Source organism: Nelumbo nucifera, chromosome 3 (assembly GCF_055504915.1).
Source record: "Nelumbo nucifera cultivar China Antique chromosome 3, China Antique-T2T, whole genome shotgun sequence".
NCBI classification, from domain to species: Eukaryota; Viridiplantae; Streptophyta; class Magnoliopsida; order Proteales; family Nelumbonaceae; genus Nelumbo; species Nelumbo nucifera.
The window spans coordinates 40,355,910-40,379,851 of NC_142651.1; the positions used below are offsets into that span (position 1 = coordinate 40,355,910).

Below are 23,942 nucleotides of genomic sequence, written 5' to 3' on the forward strand. Positions count from 1 at the left end.
CTGCTACCAAGATAAGGTCATCAGGGTCTGTGACTTGCATAAGTAGAAATAATAATGAAACATGAACCTAGAGAAGTTGCAGAATTGTTTCAAAAGAAAATTGGAAGTCATGTACAGAGAAGCAAAATCCATACTCTGGTGTACAGGATATGTTCTTTTCTCTCTTTGGCAGTAGGTGGAATCCACTCGGAGAGAATAATGAAAATTTCCAGGACTGAAACCCTAGATGAGCACAAAAGAATAGGGAGAAGCTTCTCAAGAGAACTTTGTGTGTATGCTTTGGAAAACAAACTCGGTGCCATTAAAAAGAGGTTGAAAATCTGGAAAGTGGAGAATAATTTGAATTCAGAAACTGAAAAGAGAGCTTTGTTGAGTCTCACTAAGGAAATTGATTCAACAGAAGAGATAGGTCCTTTATCTGAGGAAAGCAGAATGAAGAGGTCTCAAGCAAAAATAAAGTATGATAAATTGGCAGTAGAAGAAGAAATTAAGTGGAGGCAAAGAGCTAAAGTGGCCTAGTTAAAAGAGGGGGATAAAAACACTCACTTTTTTCATAGAATGGAAAATGCCAGAGCAAGGGTTTCTTCAATTAGTAAGTTGGAGTGGGAAGGTAGATTGGGGGAATCTGATGCAAATATGAAGGTAGTGGCAACTAACTTCTATAAAAACCTTTATAGAGAGATTTAGCCAATCAGACCCTTTCCTAGAGACCTTCCTTTTAAACAGTTGAGTGAAGATCAGACTTCTTTCGTTGAGAGACGCTTTACGGAGGAGGAAATTAAAGCTGCCATTACTATGTTGGTGGCTGATAAGTCACCAGGGCCGGATGGTCTTACCAACCTCTTTTATGTCAAATGCTGGGATTTTGTGAAGCAAGATATTTTGAATGTATTTCAGGTGTTCTATGATAATGCTTCCTTTCAAAGAAGTTTAAATACTACCTTTATCACCCTCATTCCAAAAATTGAAGGGGCGGTTAATGTTAAAGAGTTCAGGCCAATCAACCTCTTGCACAGTTTCTACAAGATCTTAGCTAAAGTATTAGCCGAGAGAATGAAAGGGGTGTTAGGGAATGTTATTTCATACAATCAAAGTGCTTTTGCTTTGGGGAGGCAGATGCTTGATTCTATTCTTATTGCTAATGAGCTGATTCACTCAAGAAGAAAAGAGGGTACCCCTGGTTTGATTTGCAAATTGGACATTGAGAAAGCCTATGATCATGTCAATTGGAGGTGTATTGATTTGGTGTTGCAGCATATGAAATTTGGGCAGAAATGGAGAAACTGGATAAAAGTTTCTGTATCCACACCCAAATTTTCAGTTTTGATTAATGGTCAGTCAGCAGGGTTTTTTGACAGTTCTAGGGGATTAAGACAAGGTGATCCCTTATCCCCCGTGCTCTTTATCTGTGTTATGGAAATTCTCACTTTGTTTTGTAAAAAGGCTGCTGAATCTAGTGATTGGGAAGGCTTTGCATTCTCTCCTGAAGGGGAAAAGATCAATATTCTCCAATTTGCATATGATACTTTATGCTTTATGGATGCTTCTCCCTCCCAGTTAGATATTGTCCTTGGGATACTATCATTGTTTGAGGTGATCTCCGGGCTGAAAGTCAACTGGAACAAAAGTCAAATCATTCCAGTGGGTCATGTATCTAACATAGTTTATTGTGCAGAGGTTCTGGCTTGTCGGACTGAATTCCTCCCAGTGATTTATTTTTTTTTATCAGTCCTCCCGGTGAAATATTTGGGACTGCCCTTGGGGGAAAATTGTCTTGCCTCCTCGATTTGGGATCCAGTTATTGAAAGAATGGAAAGGAAATTGGCTGCCTGGAAGTCTAGATATCTCTCATTTGGGGGTAGGGTTATTCTGATAAAAAGCACACTTTCCAATCTACCTACTTACTTCCTTTCTCTCTTCCCCATCCCTAACAAAGTTGCTAAAAGATTGGAGCAGATTCAGAGATGTTTCCTTTGGAGGGGTTGGGATGAGGAGAAAAAAGTTCACCTTGTAAGTTTTGGGACCAAGTATGTCTTCCTAAGGCCGAAGGTGGTTTAGGCATTAGGAAATTGAAGAGTCTTAATTCTGCCCTCCTTAGCAAGTGGATTTGGAGGTTCTCAGCTGAAAGGGAGGCCTGGTGGAGATCCCTCATAGCTGATAAATATGGGGTGGAGTGGGGCAACTGGAGATCTAGGGATCCTCCCCAAAGTTGGGGTAGTTCCCCTTGGAAAGCTATCATGAAAAATTTCTCTGTTTTCATGGAAGGGATTTCAGTCAAGATTGGTGAAGGGGATAGAACAAAGTTTTGGAAGGATCCTTGGTGTGTGGATGGGACTCTAGCTGAGTCTCTTCCTCTACTTTTTCAGTGTGCTTCTAACCAAGAAGCTTCTGTAGTTGAGTATTGTTGTTCGACTGGTGGGTCTCTTACTTGGACTCCCATCTTTAGGAGGGATCTATTTGGTTGGGAATTAGAAGAGACTGTGGATCTGATGGCTCTTCTTCAAAAGCAGAAGATTGATCTGCAATCGGAAGACAAATGGTGTTGGAAATGGAATTCGGATGGTGAATTTACTGTGAAATCCCTTGCCTCTAAAATCCGTTACTTGGGTCTCACTGATTTTCCTGCTTCACAGATCTGGAATTCTATAAGTCCATCAAAAGCCAACTTTCTGATTTGGACGATGGCCCTTGACAAATGTCTTTCCAGAGTTAATCTGGTGAGGTGGGGCATCCATGTTATGGATCTTTCCTGTAGTCTTTGTGGGCACCAAGCGGAATCAACAGATCATTTGTGTGTTCGTTGTCCATTTTCCTCTCAGATTTGGGGACACTTTCTCAAAGCCTTGGATTTCAGTTGGGTAATGCCTAGATCAGTTAAGGAGCTTCTCTGTTGTTGGAATGTGAAAGGCCTAAGCAAGAAAGGGAGTCTGATGTGGAGGACTATTCCTGCTGCTGTCTTATGGTCCATTTGCTCTGAGAGGAATAGTAGAATTTTCTGTAATAAAGCTAAAAGTCCTGAAGATATCATTCAGAGAGCTGTGGGCAAGCTGATATCTTGGGTGTCTGTATCTAAGGAATTCAAAAGTCTGAAATTGTCTTCTTTCCCTTGCTCTAATTCCCGGTGGAGATTGTAACTGCTGTGGTTTTCAGGCTGCCATTCTGAGTCTGAATCCAGCTTGTATGTGCTTTTGATTTGAATAAAATTACCTTACCTTTTCCAAAAAAAAAATATTTCCCCTGTATTACAATTCAGTAAAATTTCCCCTGATCTGTTAATGATTAGAAAAAGAAAACACTGAAGGACATTGAAGTCAATGCGCCCAGCCACAAAAAAAAAAAAAAAAAAAAACATCTTATGGAGTCATACCCATTAGAAAATCCTATGAAGGACTAATAAGTTCTATAAAATGTTAAAAACATCATGTGGATAATTTTCTACTTTTAATTTTTGTATAGATAATAAATTTTAATGTCACGTGGATAAACAAACTTACATGACTAGCAAGCATGTAAAGAAAGAGATTGAAAGCAGCTCCAGCCCATGCCGTTTCAGTAATTATGCCGGAAGTTCTCGTGACTTCTTTATACAGTGGATATACTCGAATCAGCCTTGGCACATATTGGAGTAGGACAACAAACTTCAGCAACTCCTTTGTATGCAATGCCTTTGAGCCACTTATTCGACGAGTTTTGACAACCAAAATTACCATCTGAACAGAGTAGATAGTCAACCTTAAATTCAATTATCACCTCACATAAATTCAATCATCTGATTACAATGAAAAGATAGGTTATGAAAAAGACTGCAAATTTTGGCTACACAGGTTACAGAACAGTTATTCTGATAACTCAAAAAATGCACTAAAAGTACTAGAATATGCATTCATAGGGAAGCTTTGAACATCTATGGGTAATAGAACAAATCTATGGGCAGACCTTTGGTGGGGGAAAATGCTACTTAAGGATACATTTTCCCTTATCTAATCACTTTCTATGTACAAAGAATATTTCGATTCTCACCGTTATTTCCACCATCGATCAGGGGTTATATTAGGATTTAGGTCTAAGGTGAAGATCAAGGAATTCTGAAATTTCAAAATGTTAGAAATCTATGAAAAACCTTCTTTTAGTAAAACTGTAAAAGATAGAGTATACATCAAAATAACAAAAAAGAGCAGGAAAGTATAGCAAAATGGATTTATAATACATAGGACCAAATATTAACATTAGCAGTTCAATATTAATTTCTTTTTTATATTATCTTATCCTTTGTCAAATTTTCCAATTTTTTCTTTGAGGAAGGCACGTTGCATCTTTGGGACCAACTGCCTCACGTTTGCCTTTTAAACATCATAAACCCTGGTTCCTAATGATCCACACTACTTGACAAACAAAGAAACATGGAATGGCCCAGACATAAGAAAAACCATAAGGATGGAAACATTGCATAGAATACCAGTCTCCATCTACCAAAAAAAGGCTAGGGCAAAAAGTATTTCCTTCTATCCAGACAGACACAAGAGCACCCATAAGAGGGAAAAAAATGATTCAGTTAGGCATAGCTCTTATCATGATTACATATAATCATACAATATGTCACTATACAATGGCTGTCAAAGGAAATCTATACCTGTGGCAGTGGAAGAACTGCTAGAATGTCAATTAGGAAATAGGATGATAAGTATCGCTTAGCTATCTTCCATGGATCTTCAACCAAAACACCCCTTCCGAATACTCGAGAATATGGAGCAATAAAAGCAGTACGAAATTGAAAGATGATATGAAGTATATAGAAGATATCAGTGAATGATCGCAGGACACTAGCTGTGATCTCCATATTACTATCTAAACCAAGACACTTCTTTTTGCTATTGATCACCGGGATATAAAAGAATAAAGGATCCAAGGAGACTGCAATAACACATGACAATGCGAATATTTTGTTCCATTTCTGAAGAAACGATCCCTGTGGATCAAGAATTTTTTTCCTAGATCCTGGTTCTTTTATCAATGAATCAGTTAGTGAGCTGAATCTCAATGATTTCCCAATACTTCTAATCCCTACAGAACCCCATTCAAAACTTCTTTGGATCCTTTCTGAAACTGAGCTTATTGCTCTTCTTATCTTTCCTGAATGAAATTCATCTCTTGAGGAAAATTGCTGATCAGAACTTAAGGATCTCTCGGAACTCCAATCCTGAAACCTGAATCAAAGATAGACAAATAAATAAGTAGTCAGAATTCAACATGGAGAAACTATCTAGATTGTTACTTTAAGTAATTGAATACTTGTACCACCAAATCACCAGATAAAAATTTTTAATAGCAGGTAGGACACAAGCAAATATGGAACTCTGACCCTCCTACAACACCTACCCAGATGTAAATCCAATTGCATGACCCCAAGAATGCATTACTGCATCAATTGGAGTGAAATAATGTGATCAAGTTCAAGAAAAATGTTCTCTGCACAGGTGCGTAGAATTATCCCTTCCAAACAATTTTAGCCAGATTATCACTGATAGAAAAAGTATCTAAATGAGCCCCAAATCAGGCCCATCAAATGGTTTATCCCGTTGCTTCAGATAAACAAAATGCCACTGAGTACATTTATGATATATTTTTGAGACTCAATGTCAAGATTTGCTAATAGTGAGACTGAATAAATATTTTCTTTTTTTTTTTTGCACCATATAACAACAACAATATCGATTCAGATAAATATATATCATAAAGTTGAAATGCAGGCATCCTTGTCAGGGTTGAATCAAGCCCCATTCATTTACCGGTAAATAAGCTTCGGAAAGTTGGTCAATGGGTATCTTGGTTGAGAGAGATCTAAAGGTGGTGGTAGACCACTAGCATGAAGGAAATTAAACCCCTGGCACAGGAAATAGGGTCAACTTTCCATTGGGTATGGAGATCAGCAGATGGACTAGCCAAACAAAGGGTTAACAGGGAACAGCTGTTTTGGGTTGAAATCTAATGTATAATTTATGAAGGATAGTTGATTACCCACCAGCCTATATCTGGGGTGTTAGGCACATTATATGCAATAAAATTTACAGTCACTTGTATATGTGAGGACTTACCAAGGTCTGAAGTGGTTGTTGAGAGATTGGGAGTCAATTTGAGTCGGAAAAGGAGATTTGCAAATTCAAATGGTATTGGGGGTGAGCCGGAGGTGTTGAAGAAAATCTGAGTTGCAAATAAATTTCATTTAGTGCATGTTACTAAAGTGTTCTCTAGATTGAAAGAGGGGCTGGTCCAACAAACAAATTCAAGACAGTTTGAAAGAAAAAAGGAACAAAGTCCAGAGGTTTGATTAAGGAGATAGTTGAAAAAGATTTCAAGACTCAAGTGTTAGATGGAGCAATGAGCCATGTGTTAGTTGCATCTGACAAAAAGTTAGAGCTAATTAATGAGCCAGAGGCTCACGAAAAGGAGGGGGAGGAGTGGAGGAGAAGAATTCCGATTAGTCCATTTTAGATAGCAAGGAAGAAAAGGAAGGATCGGTGGAGATTGAGGATTTAATTGCAACATATGTCGGAAATGGCAAGAGTTTAGATATGTCCTTTTGGGGCGGTGAAGAATTTGCTAGATGGGCTTTTGGAGATTTTGAAAGAGGAGAAAGAGGGAGGAGGGTCTAAAGAAGGACCCAGTAGGGGAAGGAGAAGAGGCATGGGACGAGGAAGGAGATGAGCAGGAAGAAGTGTTTGAAGAAGAAGATTAAGATGTGGGCAAGCTAGCAAAGGGCTTCATGCATCGCTTCATGAGTTTGGGGTCTGAAGTTTTAGGAAGAAGATTATTTTTTCAGGAAGAGATTTGGAGGGTGGTTTTTTATTTTCCTTTTTAGTTTGATGTAATTGTGTTGCGTTTGGATAGTGTTTTTGTGTGTTGCCACAACATCCTCTGATGTTTGTATTGAGTTTTTATTTTAATGAATTTTTCTTTCTACTCTTCAAAAAACAATACAAAGCAACAATATTTGACTATCTTTATCACTAACAACCCCCCCCCCAAATGCCAGAGGAACCCAGATTCCTAACCTCTTTGAGCTTGCTTTACCCCTAACAAAACAAAATAAAACATGAAATACAAACAATACCCCAACCAAGTGATCAACCCCTCCCCTTGTGCTATAAAAACCACCTAAACAATTAGAAAACAAGAAAAACCCCTTCCAACCACATCTCCTAAACCCAACATCCAGCAACACACACCATCCTCCATCATCATGAAGCACCCCAATAAATGCCAACTCCTCTGTTTGAAACACCTGCACAAAGTGCCCCAAGGCCCAAGCTATATGCCTATACAGTCCATCTAATAATTCTTTTTTTTTTTTGTAAATAGGGTTAGATAGGTGGTCCATATGCTTTAGTGTTGAAGCATAGGCTTCAATCCATGCAGCATATACCTCACATGATTGCAATACCTCAACAGTGTGCATCAAGGCTTTTTGAGGATGCCTGGCATTGAGGTACACACCATGAAGAATACACCCCATACGCATCTGAAAACACTTTTTGTAATTATATACATTTTACTGCTCACTCTTAATAAAATATAACTCTTTGTGCTGGGAGAACTATCTAAACACCTCCTTGATCTTTGTATTTCCTGATTCTCATTTTAAGCTTGGAAACCTAAGCTGTTTCAATTAGCCTTATTAGAACAGATGCAAAACCTAAAGACAAAAAAGAACAAAGGAAACCACATCTTTGATCAAAGAAGGAGCCCGATGGCAATTAAAAATAGAACCAAAACATTCACATATATAGAAATTCCTAAGAGCATCAAAGAAATAGGTGAAGTATGACAGACCCTAGTATTAACCTTGTCAAGAAATACAAAGCACAAAAAAAGGTTGTTTTTCCCAAATTCATCCAGCAGTAGTGGATTCTGATGAGCCTCTATCAGTAGCAAGAGAAATATTGAAAGATCTTACAGTTTACAATAAAATTACCATTTATCAAAAATATGGAAAGATCTTATAGAAAATTTGCCTTTAGAGCCCTCTTTCTCACTGATCCATCACATTGACCCAGTAAAGTTGGTACAAGTTCCAATTTTTCGGAGAAAAAAGCAAACATTCATCAACCACTCTGCTTAGGAGAGGCTGGTGGAAGATAGGAGACTAAATAAATGAAGTATCTTGCATGGAATAGATTCATCACTTATCCTTCCAAGTCCCAACCTAGTTTGATATATTTGTAGAGCCATGGGCCAAAGAGAAAAAAAGTCTTGCAAAGCTACACAATTGTCTTCCAAAAACTGAACCTTAGAGGCATCCCTTGTTTTAAACTTCTTACACCTATTTCCCCTTTGTGGATATCCTTCAAGTCCTAATTTAGCAATTAAGAACTTTCTTAGTTAAAATAGCTTTGATACCATGTCAACCAACATAAAATAGAATAGCAACTCAAGAAGGAAACAAGAAGAAGAAATAGAGAAACACCAAGGTTTAACGTGGTTCAGCTTGGTAGCCTACATCCACGGGAGGAGAGGAAACACATCCACTATGAGAACAAGAGATACAACTCTCTCTCTCCCTCTCTCTCCCTCTCTCTCTCTCTCTCTCTTACTCTCTTCCTCAAACCTTAATCTCACACAACCACTTGCTTAAATAAGCACAAGACCAAAATACATCAAAATTACATTGAAGCCCCTTTTTCTCCCACAAATACATATAGGTATCCACAATATTACAAATACACCCAAATACAATATAACTCCCAACACGCCCCCTCAAATTCAAGGTGGGAAAAGCAGCTTGAGTTTGCAAGTAAGGATGTTGAAGCAACCTTCATGGAAATAGGTTTACTATTGAAGCAGCAGCAGCCATGAACCTTGAGATGTTGAAGGCCCTGAAACAACAGTTCGCTGATACACCAAGGAGCTTCACACGTTCACCAACAAAGTTATCATCACACCACAAACCATTACCAACTCACAAACATCCACAACTTGAGGCATCAAAGCCCCTTTTCCAAACAACCACAACTTGAGGCATCAAAACCCCTTTTTCAACTCACAAAACCATCATCAACTCACAAACAACCACAACTTGAGGCACCACAGCCTCTTTTCCAACCAACCACCAAACAACCACAACTTGAGGCATCACAACCTCTTTTTCGACCAACTCACAAACAATCACAACTTGAGGCATCACAACCTCTTTTCCAAACAACCACAACTTAAGGCATGAAAACCCCTTTTTCAACCAACTCACAAACAATCACAACTTGAGGCATCAAAGCCCCTTTTTCAACCAACTCACAAGCAACCACAACTTAAGGCATCAAATCCCGTTTTCAACCAACTCACAAACAATCACAAATTGAGGCATCAAAGCCCCTTTTTCAACTCACAAAATACTGCATCCTGAGGCTAGTAGTCCACTACTACACGAAGAGATTCCGTAGTAGTCGACTACTACCTCAACTGAATATGAAATAGCAGCAATGGAACACCTTCACAGCAACCAGAACACCTTTACAGCAACTAGAACACCTTCATAACAACCGGAACACCTTCACAACAACCAGAACACCTTCACAACAATCGGAACACCCATTCCGATACCATGTTAAACAACATAAAATAGATCTAATATCATGTCAACCAACATAAAATAGAATAGAAACTCAATGAGGAAACAAGAAGAAAAAATAGAGAAACACCAAGGTTTAATGTGGTTCGGCTTGGTAGCCTACGTCCACGGGAGGAGAGGAAACATATTCACTATGAGAAAAAGAGATACAATTCTCTCTCTCACACACACTCTTACTCTCTTCCCCATTCACTCTTCTTCAAACCCTAATCTCACACAACCACTTGCTTAAATAAACACAAGACCGAAATACATCAGAATTACATAGAAGCCCCTTTTTCTCCCACAAATACAAATAGGTCCCCACAATATTACAAATATTACAAATATACCCAAATACAATATAACTCTCAACACTTAGAAAGCCCACTATCACTACCCTTCCCTACACTCATTTCACCATTGTGGCATCCCCTTCCCCTCCAATCTAAGAATTTCCCTTCCTACCTCTTCCTCATGGTCAACCACTTGTATTGGATATACTGAACCAAGACCCATGATCCCATCTGTTCTTTGACTCCTATGTCTCATTGTCTATCCTTCTCTTCTAATTAGCAAATATCATAAAAGCAAAAACTTCTCCTCATAAAAAAGAAAAGGCATAATTCCTTTCTAAACCTGGCTTCCTTCTTGATAATTATTTTCCAAGTCTAACTTCCAATCCAATCCAAAGGTTTCATCTATTTGTGTCTCTTCCTTCTCCAAGCTCTCATATTTTTTTTTAAGATAAATAAAGAAAATAATTGATTGCTAAAAGGAAAACATTAAAAACATAACTAGGTGACCAGATGTCACCACCACTAGAAAAACAAGAGATCATTACAACCTCACTTCAAAACAAAACAAATATTTCAAGATAAAACAGAACATCAGCAATTCTTTTATGCATTCAGAGAGTTCCAGAAATCAGCACCAAAATCTTCCTTCCTCAACCCTTGAAACTCTGGAAGCAGCAGCAACCAACCAATAACTGTCAAACTGATAACAGCCACTATCTCTTCCATAATCCATACTTCTCTTTTTCTCCTCAGATTCTGTCCTCCGTTCATTATTTTAAGCTCCTTTCACTTCATTATCCAATTCCTCTCCCCCCTTAAATCTGTTCATCATCTTCCAAAGACATTAGGGAAGTCTTCTACAGGGTGAATCCTACAAACAAGAAATATGCATAGCTGCTCCTATACATGTGAACATGCAGTTATAAAGATCCATTGCTTGGTAATGCCAACTCAAAGGTAATTCAATAATGTGCTTAAACCAAATAACCACTGATTCTAAAGACTTCCCTGATGAGTTTTCCCATTTATTTGCTGGGTACATGTCAACTCATGAATCCCACAGAAAATGAGGTGTCCATCCATGACTTGGCTTGACTTCTTACTTGATCAAGTACGTCTGGGTTTCAGTATATCTTAAACCTTAGTTTCTAAACATTAGAATTTTGGCAGTTAAAGGTAATTCACCTATTTATTTATTGTAATAGCTAATAGTGTTTAAGGTTGGACATCTGGCCCCTTGAACACTTACATTATAATGTACTTTAAACTAGAACTAACATGTTTTGAAAGTAATAACTATTTTTAAAATTTATCCAAAAGAATTAAAAAAATGAGGTAGCTTTCCAATTTTGAAGCAGATTGTAAAGCAACTGTTTAAGAGGAAGGATATCTGATCCTACAACAAACATGCAGAAGAGTACTGGGATTATGTCTGAATAGCTATATATAATATTGCCAGTTAGTATGCCAGGAGAACTTGTTTGATGAAGTTTGGACACGTTAAAGAACAATTTCAAATGATACCATGGAACATGAAGATAGTTCATTTCTAGTTTTCAACTTAAATTTCCCTAATAGAAATAAAAATCTTAAAGGTCCACATTGCAAAATCACCACTACTAGTAATAAGGCTAAAGACAAATTCTTTACTCCACTAAGCAGTACAACTATTGTTTATCTTCCATAACCACGACCTAATTATCAAGATCAATACTACAACACTGAATACAGAAGAACTGAAAATCCATAAAGAAACAAAATTCAAAACTATTATTTAAGATCACAATATTGAAACAGGAACTAATAAACACAAAAAAGGTACACAAACTTCAAGGAACTAACCTCACAAACTTATCTTGACGGAAATTCGTCATATTAGCTCGATTGGGAACAGTGTCTGATATGGAGTGTTAGCCTTAAGACTCTCAAAAAGGACAGAGATGTTCTTCCATGTTCTAGACACAATTAATTTTTACCACTAAAAAGTGTTATCTTCTTTTTCAACCTCAAAGTGTACCCTAAAGACATAACCTGGAAAAAAAAGTCGCAAGTCAGTGGACACAATTTTCAATAGAGTTTTCAATACAGAGCATGCTCAATAGCAGATAAAATATAGTTGGTTTGCTTGGATGATAAATGAATGATAACATCAACCAGCTCTTTATCAACAAGTGGCAGCAACCGTGCATCCTCTTTAGTTTCGGTTGAATGAATATCCATATATAGATTACAGAATGACACATTAAAGTCTGCAATTAAGAGAAGAACATGAATACCATCCTATATTGCAACTTGGGCCAAAAATTCTGCTTTTTCCCAGCAAAAGAACGACCATATTGCTCAGCATTTGTCAGTAAAGTATTAGCATATTTTGACTTATTATGGAATTTTGTTCTGGAATTCGGATTCCCATATGGCATCACCATTGATACTGACGGCAGTTAAAGTATAAATCATATCACCTAACTTTCACATAGGTGGAAACGGTCTTAAATCGCAAGATGACAAACGCCAACTCCTCATCCGAACCAACCAACTATAAACAACCAGGAAAATTTTGGATTGTCTTTACGGACATGCTTTAAAAGGTCATGTATCCTAAAACTCCAAATAAAACTCTAAGGGGGGACAAAATTCTAACTACTCCTGTCAAGACTATAAGGTAATTTCGGCGGATACTGAAAATTTCGATGAAACAAAAGAGGAAAAATCACAATACCTAATTCAAACAAAGCATGCACAGACCGAACGGCAACAAACCAAATTATGCAGGCAAAGGGAAGAACCAACAAACTAGTCCAGAAATTCAGAACTTTTCAATCGTTTCTCACAGCTTTAAATGACTTACCTGGCCTTAATGGGCGGGTCAGTTCACAGACAGATAAGGAGAACCAGTGGACAAAGAAAGCCAGAACGGAACATGAAGCGCATCAAACAAGCTTATCTGTTCATCCAGGGAAGAAGGAAGAACAGGTATTCTGGGTTGAAGAAGAAAGAGTTCCCTGAATTACAGGCGGCTATGAAATGAAGCTTCGCAGAGACTTCTAGGGCAACGACCGTCTGAACTGTTTTTCTCTTTCTTTAGAATAAAAAAGCGAAGACTGGTTTTTGAACAGTAACATAACAAGGACAGAGATGAATAAAGCGAGAACGATTTTAATTTCTTATCGAGACCACGGGAAAGGTTTGTGTTGTGGGTACAAAAAGGGGAAGATACTTGGAAGTAGCGCAAGAAGAAAAGCAATCGTTACACGAGTCAAATCCCCCGGCAGAGATTCTGTTGACTCGAAGCCGAATCACCGTGGAACTTCTAATAGGAGCCAGAGTTGCAATTATTCAGATATAACCGTTGGATTAGAATCCTTTAGATGGTCTATTGTATCGGGTTTTGCAGAAAACGCATTTGATTTTGGGAACTACAGACTACGATAGGCCGAATACCACCAAAATGGTTAATCCAGTTTCATCTTGCATCGGTTTCGGTTATAAATCTTTTTTGTCCTTTGTATCCCTGAAAGACAACGATATTAATCGTGGCCGACTGAGCGTGACCCGTGAAGCCTTTGTCCGTTTATCTAATATGATTTTGGTTGGCGCATGCCTCCACCCGCTTCGCGCCCAAATGACGATGCACGTCAATCCGACACGTGGAGTGTGATAATTGGCCCAACGTAGTGAGTGAAAATGTGGATGACTCGAATTCCTCGTCTTCGCTTGCCAGTTGCCACTGACCCTTGAAGATGGAAGGCGCGAAATCATCAGATCAACGCAAGCTCCTCGTGGTATGTTCATTGGACCCAATTTTTTATCAGCACTTAGGCTCATTTTGGAAGGAATACAAATATAAATATGTAGAGTGAAAAACTTTGTGGTTTGTATTGCTTTGTATATTTGCACTCTATATATTTGTATTACTTTGTATATTTGTATTTATGCTTCTGCCTTTGAAGGTGAACGTTAAAAACGCAACCCTCAAAACTAAAAGTTCCCTAAAACACCCACGCTTACCCTTTCATTCCAACTAGATTCTATTTCAGCCATTTCCATTAACCTGCCAATTTTCATTTTAAAACCCCATTGATCGAACCAAGATTTTGTTTTAACTATTTTCATTAGGCTCGGTATGGAAAGAGTATAAATATAAATATGTATAATACAAATTCATAGAAAAATAATATAAAATACAAGGTTTTGCACTCTACAGATTTGTGTATGTGCGAAATCAGATTCAGTCAATGCAAAGTTCATTCGAACAATCATTATAGCCTTGCACTGTGAATATCTCCCATGAAATAAAGAACAAGAGTACGGAGATAATCCCAATGTAAGGCTATAAAGGTTGTTTGAACGGTGTTCAAACAGACTTTGCATTGACTGAAGCCAATCTCACTCCTTCCTTAGGCTCAGTTTGTAAGGAGTATAAATGCAAAAATATAGAGTGCAAAACCTTATATTTTGTACGTATTTGCACTGTACATATTTGCATTTGTATATACAAAGTACAAGGTTTAGCACTCTATATATTTTATATTTGTACCCCTTCCAAACTGAGCTTTAGTTGATACCTTCCAAACTTTAATCTACCATTACATTGCAATTTCTAACCAATCAGACCTATCAATTAATTATATATTCCCAAATTCCCCTACCTAGTGGGCATGTATCTGCTCCCCACATCACATTGACCTCACAACATGTCTTGGTTTATGCATCAGGAACATCTCTTGTATTTGTATTTAATATTCATTGGGGAGATGTTTCCAATACATAGTGGGATATGGCTGTAAGGTTGGTGCGAGGAGTAAATTCCAATTCCTACCTACCAAAATCCACTTAAGTTTCCCCTTATTTGACTTATAAATTTTAATTTGATGAATTTCCATTTGAACATTCCTTACTAGTTGGACCCGTGCAATGCACGGAATTTATTAAGAGAAATCTAAATAATAGAAATGGTCATATAATAAAATACCCTTTATAGTTTCATGGATTTACTAAAATCTACCCTATAGTTAGCATTTTACTAAAACAACACGTATAATTTGCAATGGATTTAGTCAATCTTCCATTAGATGACAGTGAAAAATGGCAGTGTTGACCCTAATGTTCATTTAAATAAATTCAATCAAAAGAAAATGAAAAATAAAAATACAATTTTTACATTTAATAGGACATGGGCAACCACTCTATTTGTTGTATTTGGTCAATTTTGTTTTTTATACAAAAAAAAAAGTGTTAAGGGTATTTTTGGAATAAAAATTTACGGGCCTAATGGCAAAACAAACACTCCTTAATGAAATGTTGATTAAGTAAATAAGTTGTAAAATATATGGGATGTTTTAATAAAATGAAAACTATAAGGTAGGTTTTAAGTAAATATGTAAAACTATAAGGTGTGCAGGAATGGCAACGGGGCGGGGTCATATTCCCCATCCCCGACCCCGATTATGAAATTAACCCCATCCCTAATCCCCGACGGGGATGGGTTCCCCATGGGGATCTGAATCCCCAAAATGTTTAAAGATAATAGTATTTTCTTAAATAAAAATTTTAAATTATAAATAATGTTTTAAATATGTTTTGATATATAATGTAAATAATATAATAGTATATTTAATATATATAATCGGGGTCGGGTGGGGCGGGGACCTCAATCCCCATCCCACCCCCGCTCCGCCAAAACAATCCCCAGCCCCAGCACCAATGGATCGAGGAAGTCGGGTCCCCGTTAGGGATGGGGAAATTTTTTTTATAATACAAAAATAACAATAATTAATTTTAGTTACATTTATTTATCAGATTGATGAAACTGACCAACCCAATTAAATTGACTAAAGTTAGTCGGTTTTCTAGTATTTTAGGTTAGCTTTGGTTAAAAAATTTCCCAACCGACCAAGTTGGATCAGTTTCACTTTGGCCATTTGCAAACCAACCATATATATATATATTTTAAATATAACTTTTAATATGAAAAAAGTGGGAATTTATATATATTTATGTTTTATATCATAAATATAAATTTTAAATTTATTTTTAATAATTGCATTGTAATTTTTTTAAATTAAATTAAATTTGTAAGTTTAAATATTTTGAACAGACTAGCCACACAAAAAAATCGACCTAAACCAATACAAATTGAGTGGGTTGATTTTTACAAAATGTTAGTTGGTTTCAGCTGACCAACTCGACCAGGTCAAATTGGTTTGTCAAATAGTCTATGACCGAACCGACCAAACTCATGAACACTCATAATCTTAGATAAATTAATAGTCTTATCTCTCATAAATAGAAATAGTTTAATCTATAGTAATTGTTGAAAATTTATAGCAAAAATACACAATTATTGAGATATATTGATAATGAAAAATACAATAAGTACTAAAAATATATTAACTTAGTTAATAAATAGTTTAATCTCTAATAAATATAAATCAATAACTTATAACAAAAATACAATAAAATAAATTTAAAAAATTTCAATAATAGTAATTTAATCTCCAATAATTATTGAAAGTTTTTTGTTAAATAACAAAACATAATAAATTTATACATAATCATTGAAAATACATTTATTACAAAAGACAATAAATATTAATTTTAGTATATATTATTATATAACAAATACATATTAAGAGTAAATTTATTATTAATAAATATTATTTTTTGAAAGTCATTTTATCGAATTATTACTTGATATAAGTGAAATTAAATAATATTAAATTATTAGTAACTTCAATATTATCTATATATATATTAAAACAAAGTGGTCAAGAATTTTTCTCTTTTTTTATTTTTTATTCCATGTCATTTTTGAAACAACCAATGAGACGCACTTGCCCAATAACCTAAATAATCTCTTCTTCTAACATTACTCCTAAACTACCTCCCCCACTTTATCCAAAGTTATCTCTAAATCCTATTTATCTTCTAAATTATCTCTAATTTCTATTTATCTCCAAAATTATCTCTAATTTACTATAGAGTTTCTATCCTAAATTATCTCTAATTACTATTTATCCTCTCCCCTACTTTTTATCTATATCTATCAAAAGAAAGTTTGGATTAAAAAAATTAAGAATTATTTAAATATTCTAACAAAATTATATAATAAATTTAAAATATTTATTAAAAATACAAAAAATAATCTTATATTTATACAAAATATATCATGAAATTATGTACTAACAATTTAAATTATAATTTTCTGGATTATCAATTTAAATAATTTAAATGTTTTATGGATTATCAATTAAAATAACTAAATATTTATCATAACTAGATTTTAAATGGTTAGAAAAAACGAAATTATGTAATAAGTTTAAAAAATTTATTCAAAGTAGAAAAATAATTATAACATAATATTGAAATTAATAATAATTTAATATATTACAAAATTAATAATGAAATTATGTTATAATAGTATAAATTATGATTTTATGGATAATTAAATTCAATAAAAAATTAATATTTTAAAATTTAAATATTTTACATATTATTTAAGTATTTAAATAACTAAATATTTTAAATAATAAAATAGTCAACATAACTATATTTAAATAGTTAAAATAAATGATTTATTTAATAAATTTAAAAATATATATAAAAAGTAGAAAAATAATTATAACATAATATTGAAATTAATAATAATTAAATATTTTCACATAATATTGTAAAAATATAATTTCACTTATATCAATTAATAATTTGAGAAAATAACTTAAAAAAAACTAATATTTATTAGTAATAATTTTAAACTCTTAATATGTATTTATTATATAATTATATATATTAAACTTAATATTTATTGTCTTTTGTGATAAATGAATTATCAATGATTATGTATAAATTTATTTTTATTTTTTTGTTATTTAACATAAAACTTTCTATAAATATTGAAGATTAAATTACTATTATTGAAATTTTTAAATTTAATTTATTGTATTTTTGTTATAAGTTATTGACTAATATTTATTAAAGATTAAACTATTATTTGAGATTATACTATTTATTGACTAAGTTAATATATTTTTAGTACTTATTGTATTTTTGTAATTTCTGTAATTATTGTATTTTTCATTATCTATATGTTTTCAATAATTGTGTATTTTTGCTATAAATTTTCAATAATTATCGGGGATTAAACTATTGTTATTTGTCAAAGATAAGATTATTAGTTTAACTAAAATTATGACTATTCATGAGTTGGTTCGGTTCGGTCATAGGCTATTTAGCCAGCCAAATTGACCTGGTTAGGTTAGGGAGTTGGTTAGCTGAAACCAACTAACCTTTTGTGAAAACTGACCCACTCAAGTTGTATCGGTTTTGGTCAATTTTTTTGTTTAGTAAGTCTATTCAAAAGATTTAAACTTAAAATTTTAATTTAATTTTAAAAGTTATAGTGCAATTATTATAAAACTAAATTTAAAAATTAGATTTATGATATAAAACATTTTAAACTAATAAATATGGGAAAATCCCTAGTTTTCCACATTAAAAATTATATTTATAATATAAAAATATATATATATATATCCATGGTTAGGTCGTTTGATTTTGGTCGGTTTACAAATGGGCAAAGTGAAACTGATCCAACTTGGTCGAATTGGAAAATTTTTAAACCAAAGCCAACCTAAAATACTAGAAAACTGACAAACTTGGGTTGAGTTAATTGGGTTAGTCGGTTTCATCAGTTTGATAAATAAACCTAACTGAAATTAATTATTATTATTTTTTAATTATAAAAAAAATATTAAAAGTAGTATATAAAATATGAATAATTATTAATTATTTAAAAAGTTGAAAATATAAAACAATGGTATACTCTTATGTGTTTCTATTAGGGTTATTTATTAGAACACACTTTTAGTGATGACAATTTTCCCCATCCCCGACGGGAACCCAACTTCCCTAACTCGATGGAGCTAGGGGTGGGGATTGTTTTGGCGGGGCGGGGGTGAGGACGGGGATTAATAGGAATCCTCGGTCGAGGTCGGGGATGGGGATTAAGGTCCCCGCCCCGCCCCAACCCTGATTATATATATACAACATGACTTTTAAATTTAAATTTTTATTTATTTTAAATAAATTTATTTAAAAAATACTATTATCTGAAAAAACATTTTGGAGATTCGGGTCCCCACGGGAAACCCATCCCCGTCGGGGATCGGGGATGAGGTTAATTTCATAATCGAGGTTGGGGACGGGGAATATGATCCCCGCCACGTTGTCATTCCTACACACCTTATAGTTTTACATATTTACTTAAGCATACCTTATATTTTTCATTTTACTAAAACATCCCATATATTTTACAATTTATTTACTTAATCAACATTTCATTCAGAAGTGTTTGTTTTGCCATTAGGCCCTTGATTTTTTATTCAAAAAATACCCTTAACACTTTTTTGTATAAAAAATAAAATTGACCAAATATAGCAAATAGAGTGGTTGCCCGTGTCTTATTAAGGGTAAAAATGGTATTTTTATTTTTATTTTGTTTTGATTAAATTTATTTAAATGAACATTAGGGTCAACATTGTCATTTTCCACTGTCATCTAATGGAAGATTGATTAAATCCATTGCAAATTATAAGTGGTGTTTTAGTAAAATGCTAAGTAGATTTTAGTAAATCCATGAAACTATAAGGGGTATTTTATTATATAACCCTTTCTATTATTTAGCTTTCTCTTAATAAATCATGTGCATCGCACGGGTCCCCGCTAGTGTTATAATTATTTTTCTACTTTTTATAATTTTTTTAAATTTATTACATAATTTCTTTATTTTAAATTTTAAAAATTCAGTTATGTTAAATATTTTATTATTTAAAATATATAGTTATTTAAATACTTAAATAATATGTAATATATTTAAATTTTAAAATATTAATTTTTTATTGAATTTAATTATCCATAAAATCATAATTTATACTATTATTACATAATTTCAATTTTAATTTTGTAATATATTAAATTGTTATTAATTCCAATATTATGTTATGATTATTTTTGTACTTTAAAGGAATTTTTTAAACTTATTACATATTTTTTTTTTATTTTAACTATTTAAAATCTAGTTATGATAAATATTTATTTATTTAAATTGATAATCCGGAAAATATAAATTATTTAAATTGATAATCCAAAAAATATAATTTAAATTGTTAGTACATAATTTCGTGATATGTTTTGTAAAAATATAAAATTATTTTTGTGTTTTTAATAAATATTTTAAAGTTATTACATCATTTTGTTAAACTATTTAACTAATTCTTAAATTTTTTAATCCAATTTTTCTTTAGATAGATATAGATAAAAAGTAGGGAGAGGATAAATAGGAATTAGATATAATTTAGGAGAGAAACTCTCTACAAAATTAGAGATAATTTTGGAGATAAATATGAATTAGAGATAACTTTGGAGAAAGTGGGGGAGGTAGTTTAGGAGTAATTTTAGGAGATGAGATTATTTAGGTCATTGGGAAAATGCATCTCATTGGATGTTTCAAAAATGACATGGAATTAAAAAAATAAAAAATTCAAATAAAGGAGAGAATTTCTAGACTTCCTTGTTTTAATATTTACATAATAGCATTATTAATTTTATAGTATATTAAATTATTTTTAATTTGAATGTTATAATTATTTTTCTACTTTGAAGAATTTTTCTAAATTTACTACATAATTTTGATATTTTAACTATTTAAAATATAGTTATGATAAATATTTAGTTATTTAAATGTTTAAATAATCTATAAAATATTTGATTTTTTTTGTTATTTAATTTTGTTTATTTAAATCTATTACATATTATTAAATATTTGAAAAACATTTAAATTGATAATCCAGAAAAAGTATAATTTAAATTGTTAGTACATAATTTGTGATATATTTTGTAAAAATATAAAATTATTTTTTGACTTTTTAATAAATATTTTAAAGTTATTATATAAATTTGTTAGAATATTTAAATAATTCTTAAATTTTTTAATCAAAAATTTATTTAGATATATATAGATAAAAAATAGGGGAGAGGATATATAAGAATTAGAGATAATTTAGGAGAGAAACTCCCTACTAAATTAGAGATCATTTTGGAGGTAAATAGGAATTAGAGATAATTTATAATATAAATAGGAATTAGAGATAATTTGGAGAAAGTGGGAGAGGTGGTTTAGGAGAAATTTTAGGAGAAGAGATTATTTAGGTTATTGGGAAAGTGCATCTCATTGGTTGTTTCAAAAATGACATAGAATAAAAAATAAAAAATTCAAAAAAAAGGAAAAAAATTATTGACCGTATATATATATATATATATTAGCCAATATCAATCAAGCATTAAATCTCCACTTCTTCGTGTTTTAGGTTGAGATGGTGCCACCAATTGATTCAAAATCCTCAAAATTGTTGATCCATCAAATTTCACTCTAAATTACTTTTATCTTCTTTTATTTGCAATATAATTTGCTTATATAATAATATATTATATATAAGTATATAAATGTTATATGATATTTAATATTTAATAACTAACGGATCGAATAGGTCGTGGCGGATCAAATTGTATATTCGAATTTGATCCATTGACAAAACGGTCCGACTGTTCTAATTCAATTCAGTTTTTCAGGATAAGGGGGTGTCCAAACCTGGCTCTTACCGGATCAAATTCAAATAAGATCTAATCCTAACCTTACCATGAACGCAACTTGAGACCTCACAATCTTCCTTGTCATTTCATTCTTCTTAATCGCCTTCTACTCGCTGAAGCCGCTTAAGCACAAGAAAGCACTTGCGAAAGCATTACGTTGCTTGGGTAACTATCCATGATCAACTAAGTTGTAGGAACTCCGTTTGTTAAAAGATTCAACCAAAAGTGCCTCTCAAATGCAAGTAACATTGAAGAAATCTCTTGGCTCAATTTGGAAAGAGTATAAATACACATATGTATAATACAAATGCATACAAAATATAAGTTTTTGCACTCTTCGTATTTGTATTTGTATTCATTCCAAATTGAGACTTATGTTGTGTTTGGAATCGGTGTAAAATGTTATCAGTGTAAAAGTATACAATGACGTTTTACACTGAACCATTAAAAAGTGACCGTTACACTTTTGAAAAGCATGATGTGATCAGTGTAAAGCTTTACATCGATTTTATTGATGTAGTATTTATATTGATAATCGATGTAAAACTTTATATTTAATGAGGTTTTACACCGATTCATGACATAAAACTTCACTCCATCCAAATGCATACAAAACTGAACCAGAATTGTAGTTTTATGTTAATCATAATTACACACTCCTTTCAAATGCCGACAAAATCTAATTGACATTTTTGATTTACACCGATTCCAAACACAGCCTTAATTTCAAGCATAGTCCTGGTGTCATCATTCAAAAAAGGCTAAACCTAGCCCTAAATATTAGGTTAGGGTTGATTCACCACTTAGGTGGATCAATGGTTCAACCACTTCAGTCAGCTGTTTTTTTACAAAGTCAATGCTTTTTTAGTGATAAATACAAATTTAACTATTCAGTTCGAACAATTCAACCATCCAACTCAACATCGGTTTGAAAAAGTTGGTGTGAAAATGAGGCGACCCAATAAAAACCCCTTACCCAACCTGATCGGTCCAACTGAAAATTCTTACACTAACCCACATTATCCGAATTGGATTTGGTTGGTCGACTTTTTAATGGTCGTTTTATTAAAAAAGGAATCGCTAAATAAAATGGTTGAATGCTAATTAGGAAACATAAGCCAACTTGATCGCAGGCATGCACTAACCATTCAACCGATTACTCAAGCTGTACAAAAGGGATCATGTCCACACAAAAATAGCCACTTATATAAAGGTGTCACAAAACCTATTTTGCAATATGAAAATTCAATATTTAATTGAATTTTGTAACCATCTAAGAAGTAAGAACCATGTACAAGTTGACGACGAGTCGAGATAAATAATTCATTGTATTGAAAATATCAACATTTAGCAATTGATTTGTTGCAATTTGTATTTAGAAAACGTTGAAGCCAACCTATTATATTGACCAAGACTCGTTCAATTCATTTTTATTATCAATTTGTCATCACCACAAGAGCTAGATGCGTTGCATTTGCATTAATAATATCAACCCGAATTTGTGGTGCGTGTCAACGGCTATATATATCGGCAGTTGGGAGTTGGGACGAAGGGAAAAAGCTGCAAAATTGGGAGGCATATATATTGTTTAAAGAATTAAGGTATATACATCAGAAAAGTAATACACTAATACCCGTCATATCACGTGAAATGCAATTATCTGATTTTAGGCTAGTTTGATTTGAAGGAAAAAGTAGGGAAAGGAAGGAAAGCGTAGAAAAACCTATACAAGGCTTAGTTCTTACTTTTTCCCTACGTTTTCCTCTCTTTTTTCCTTCAAATCAAACACAACCCCAGTTCTTAACTAGGGTCATAATAGACAATTTACCAGAATAGCAAATTTTGAAGCTCACATTGATGCAAATATATATATATATATATATATGATTTAATATTATGAGAGAATAAAACCATTTTAAAAAGCATATTACCTAATTACTTTATCATATATAGAGCCACCATGGAAGTATCCTACAAAAAAAATCAACTAAAAATAAATGATCCAAACTATATATATATATATGCCAATACATCATTATAACCTATTTTGAGCTGGGGCACATTTTCTTGAAAAGCTATTAAATAATCTAAATCCCATTAAATACCTACTTCCCCCCTCCCCCTTCCCTCCCCACCCGTCCCCTACAAGGATATACACTTCTAAAATGTATGTTAAATTAATCTTACTTAATGTATTTTTAAAATAATTTATTAAATACCTTAAATTATTAGTTGTAACTATAATTTTTAAATTTCGAGTAATCAATGTAGTTTAAGCATGTAATTAGATTAATTAAGTTAAGTAATCTATTTATTTTATCATGATTAAATCAAATAAATTAACTAATACAGCTAATCAAATTATACTAAATTAATTTGCTTAACTTACCTAATTTAAT

The 23,942-nt window shown here is 33.0% G+C and overlaps 1 protein-coding gene across 1 annotated transcript in view; it reads right to left on the bottom strand.

Annotated features, from left to right (window-relative positions):
* Positions 1 to 13,089, bottom strand: part of LOC104603993 (cyclic nucleotide-gated ion channel 1-like) — a 43,109-nt gene extending 30,020 nt beyond the window's left edge. Inside the window, exons 1-4 of the mRNA XM_010268192.2 lie at positions 12,746 to 13,089; positions 11,740 to 11,928; positions 4,631 to 5,204; positions 3,495 to 3,710 (exon numbers count right to left, since the gene is read on the bottom strand). Of these exons, the coding sequence (XP_010266494.1) occupies positions 3,495 to 3,710; positions 4,631 to 5,204; positions 11,740 to 11,771 (822 nt within the window). The 5' untranslated portion in view covers positions 11,772 to 11,928; positions 12,746 to 13,089. The remainder of the gene's footprint in view (positions 1 to 3,494; positions 3,711 to 4,630; positions 5,205 to 11,739; positions 11,929 to 12,745) is intronic.
* Positions 13,090 to 23,942: the final 10,853 nt, after the last annotated feature.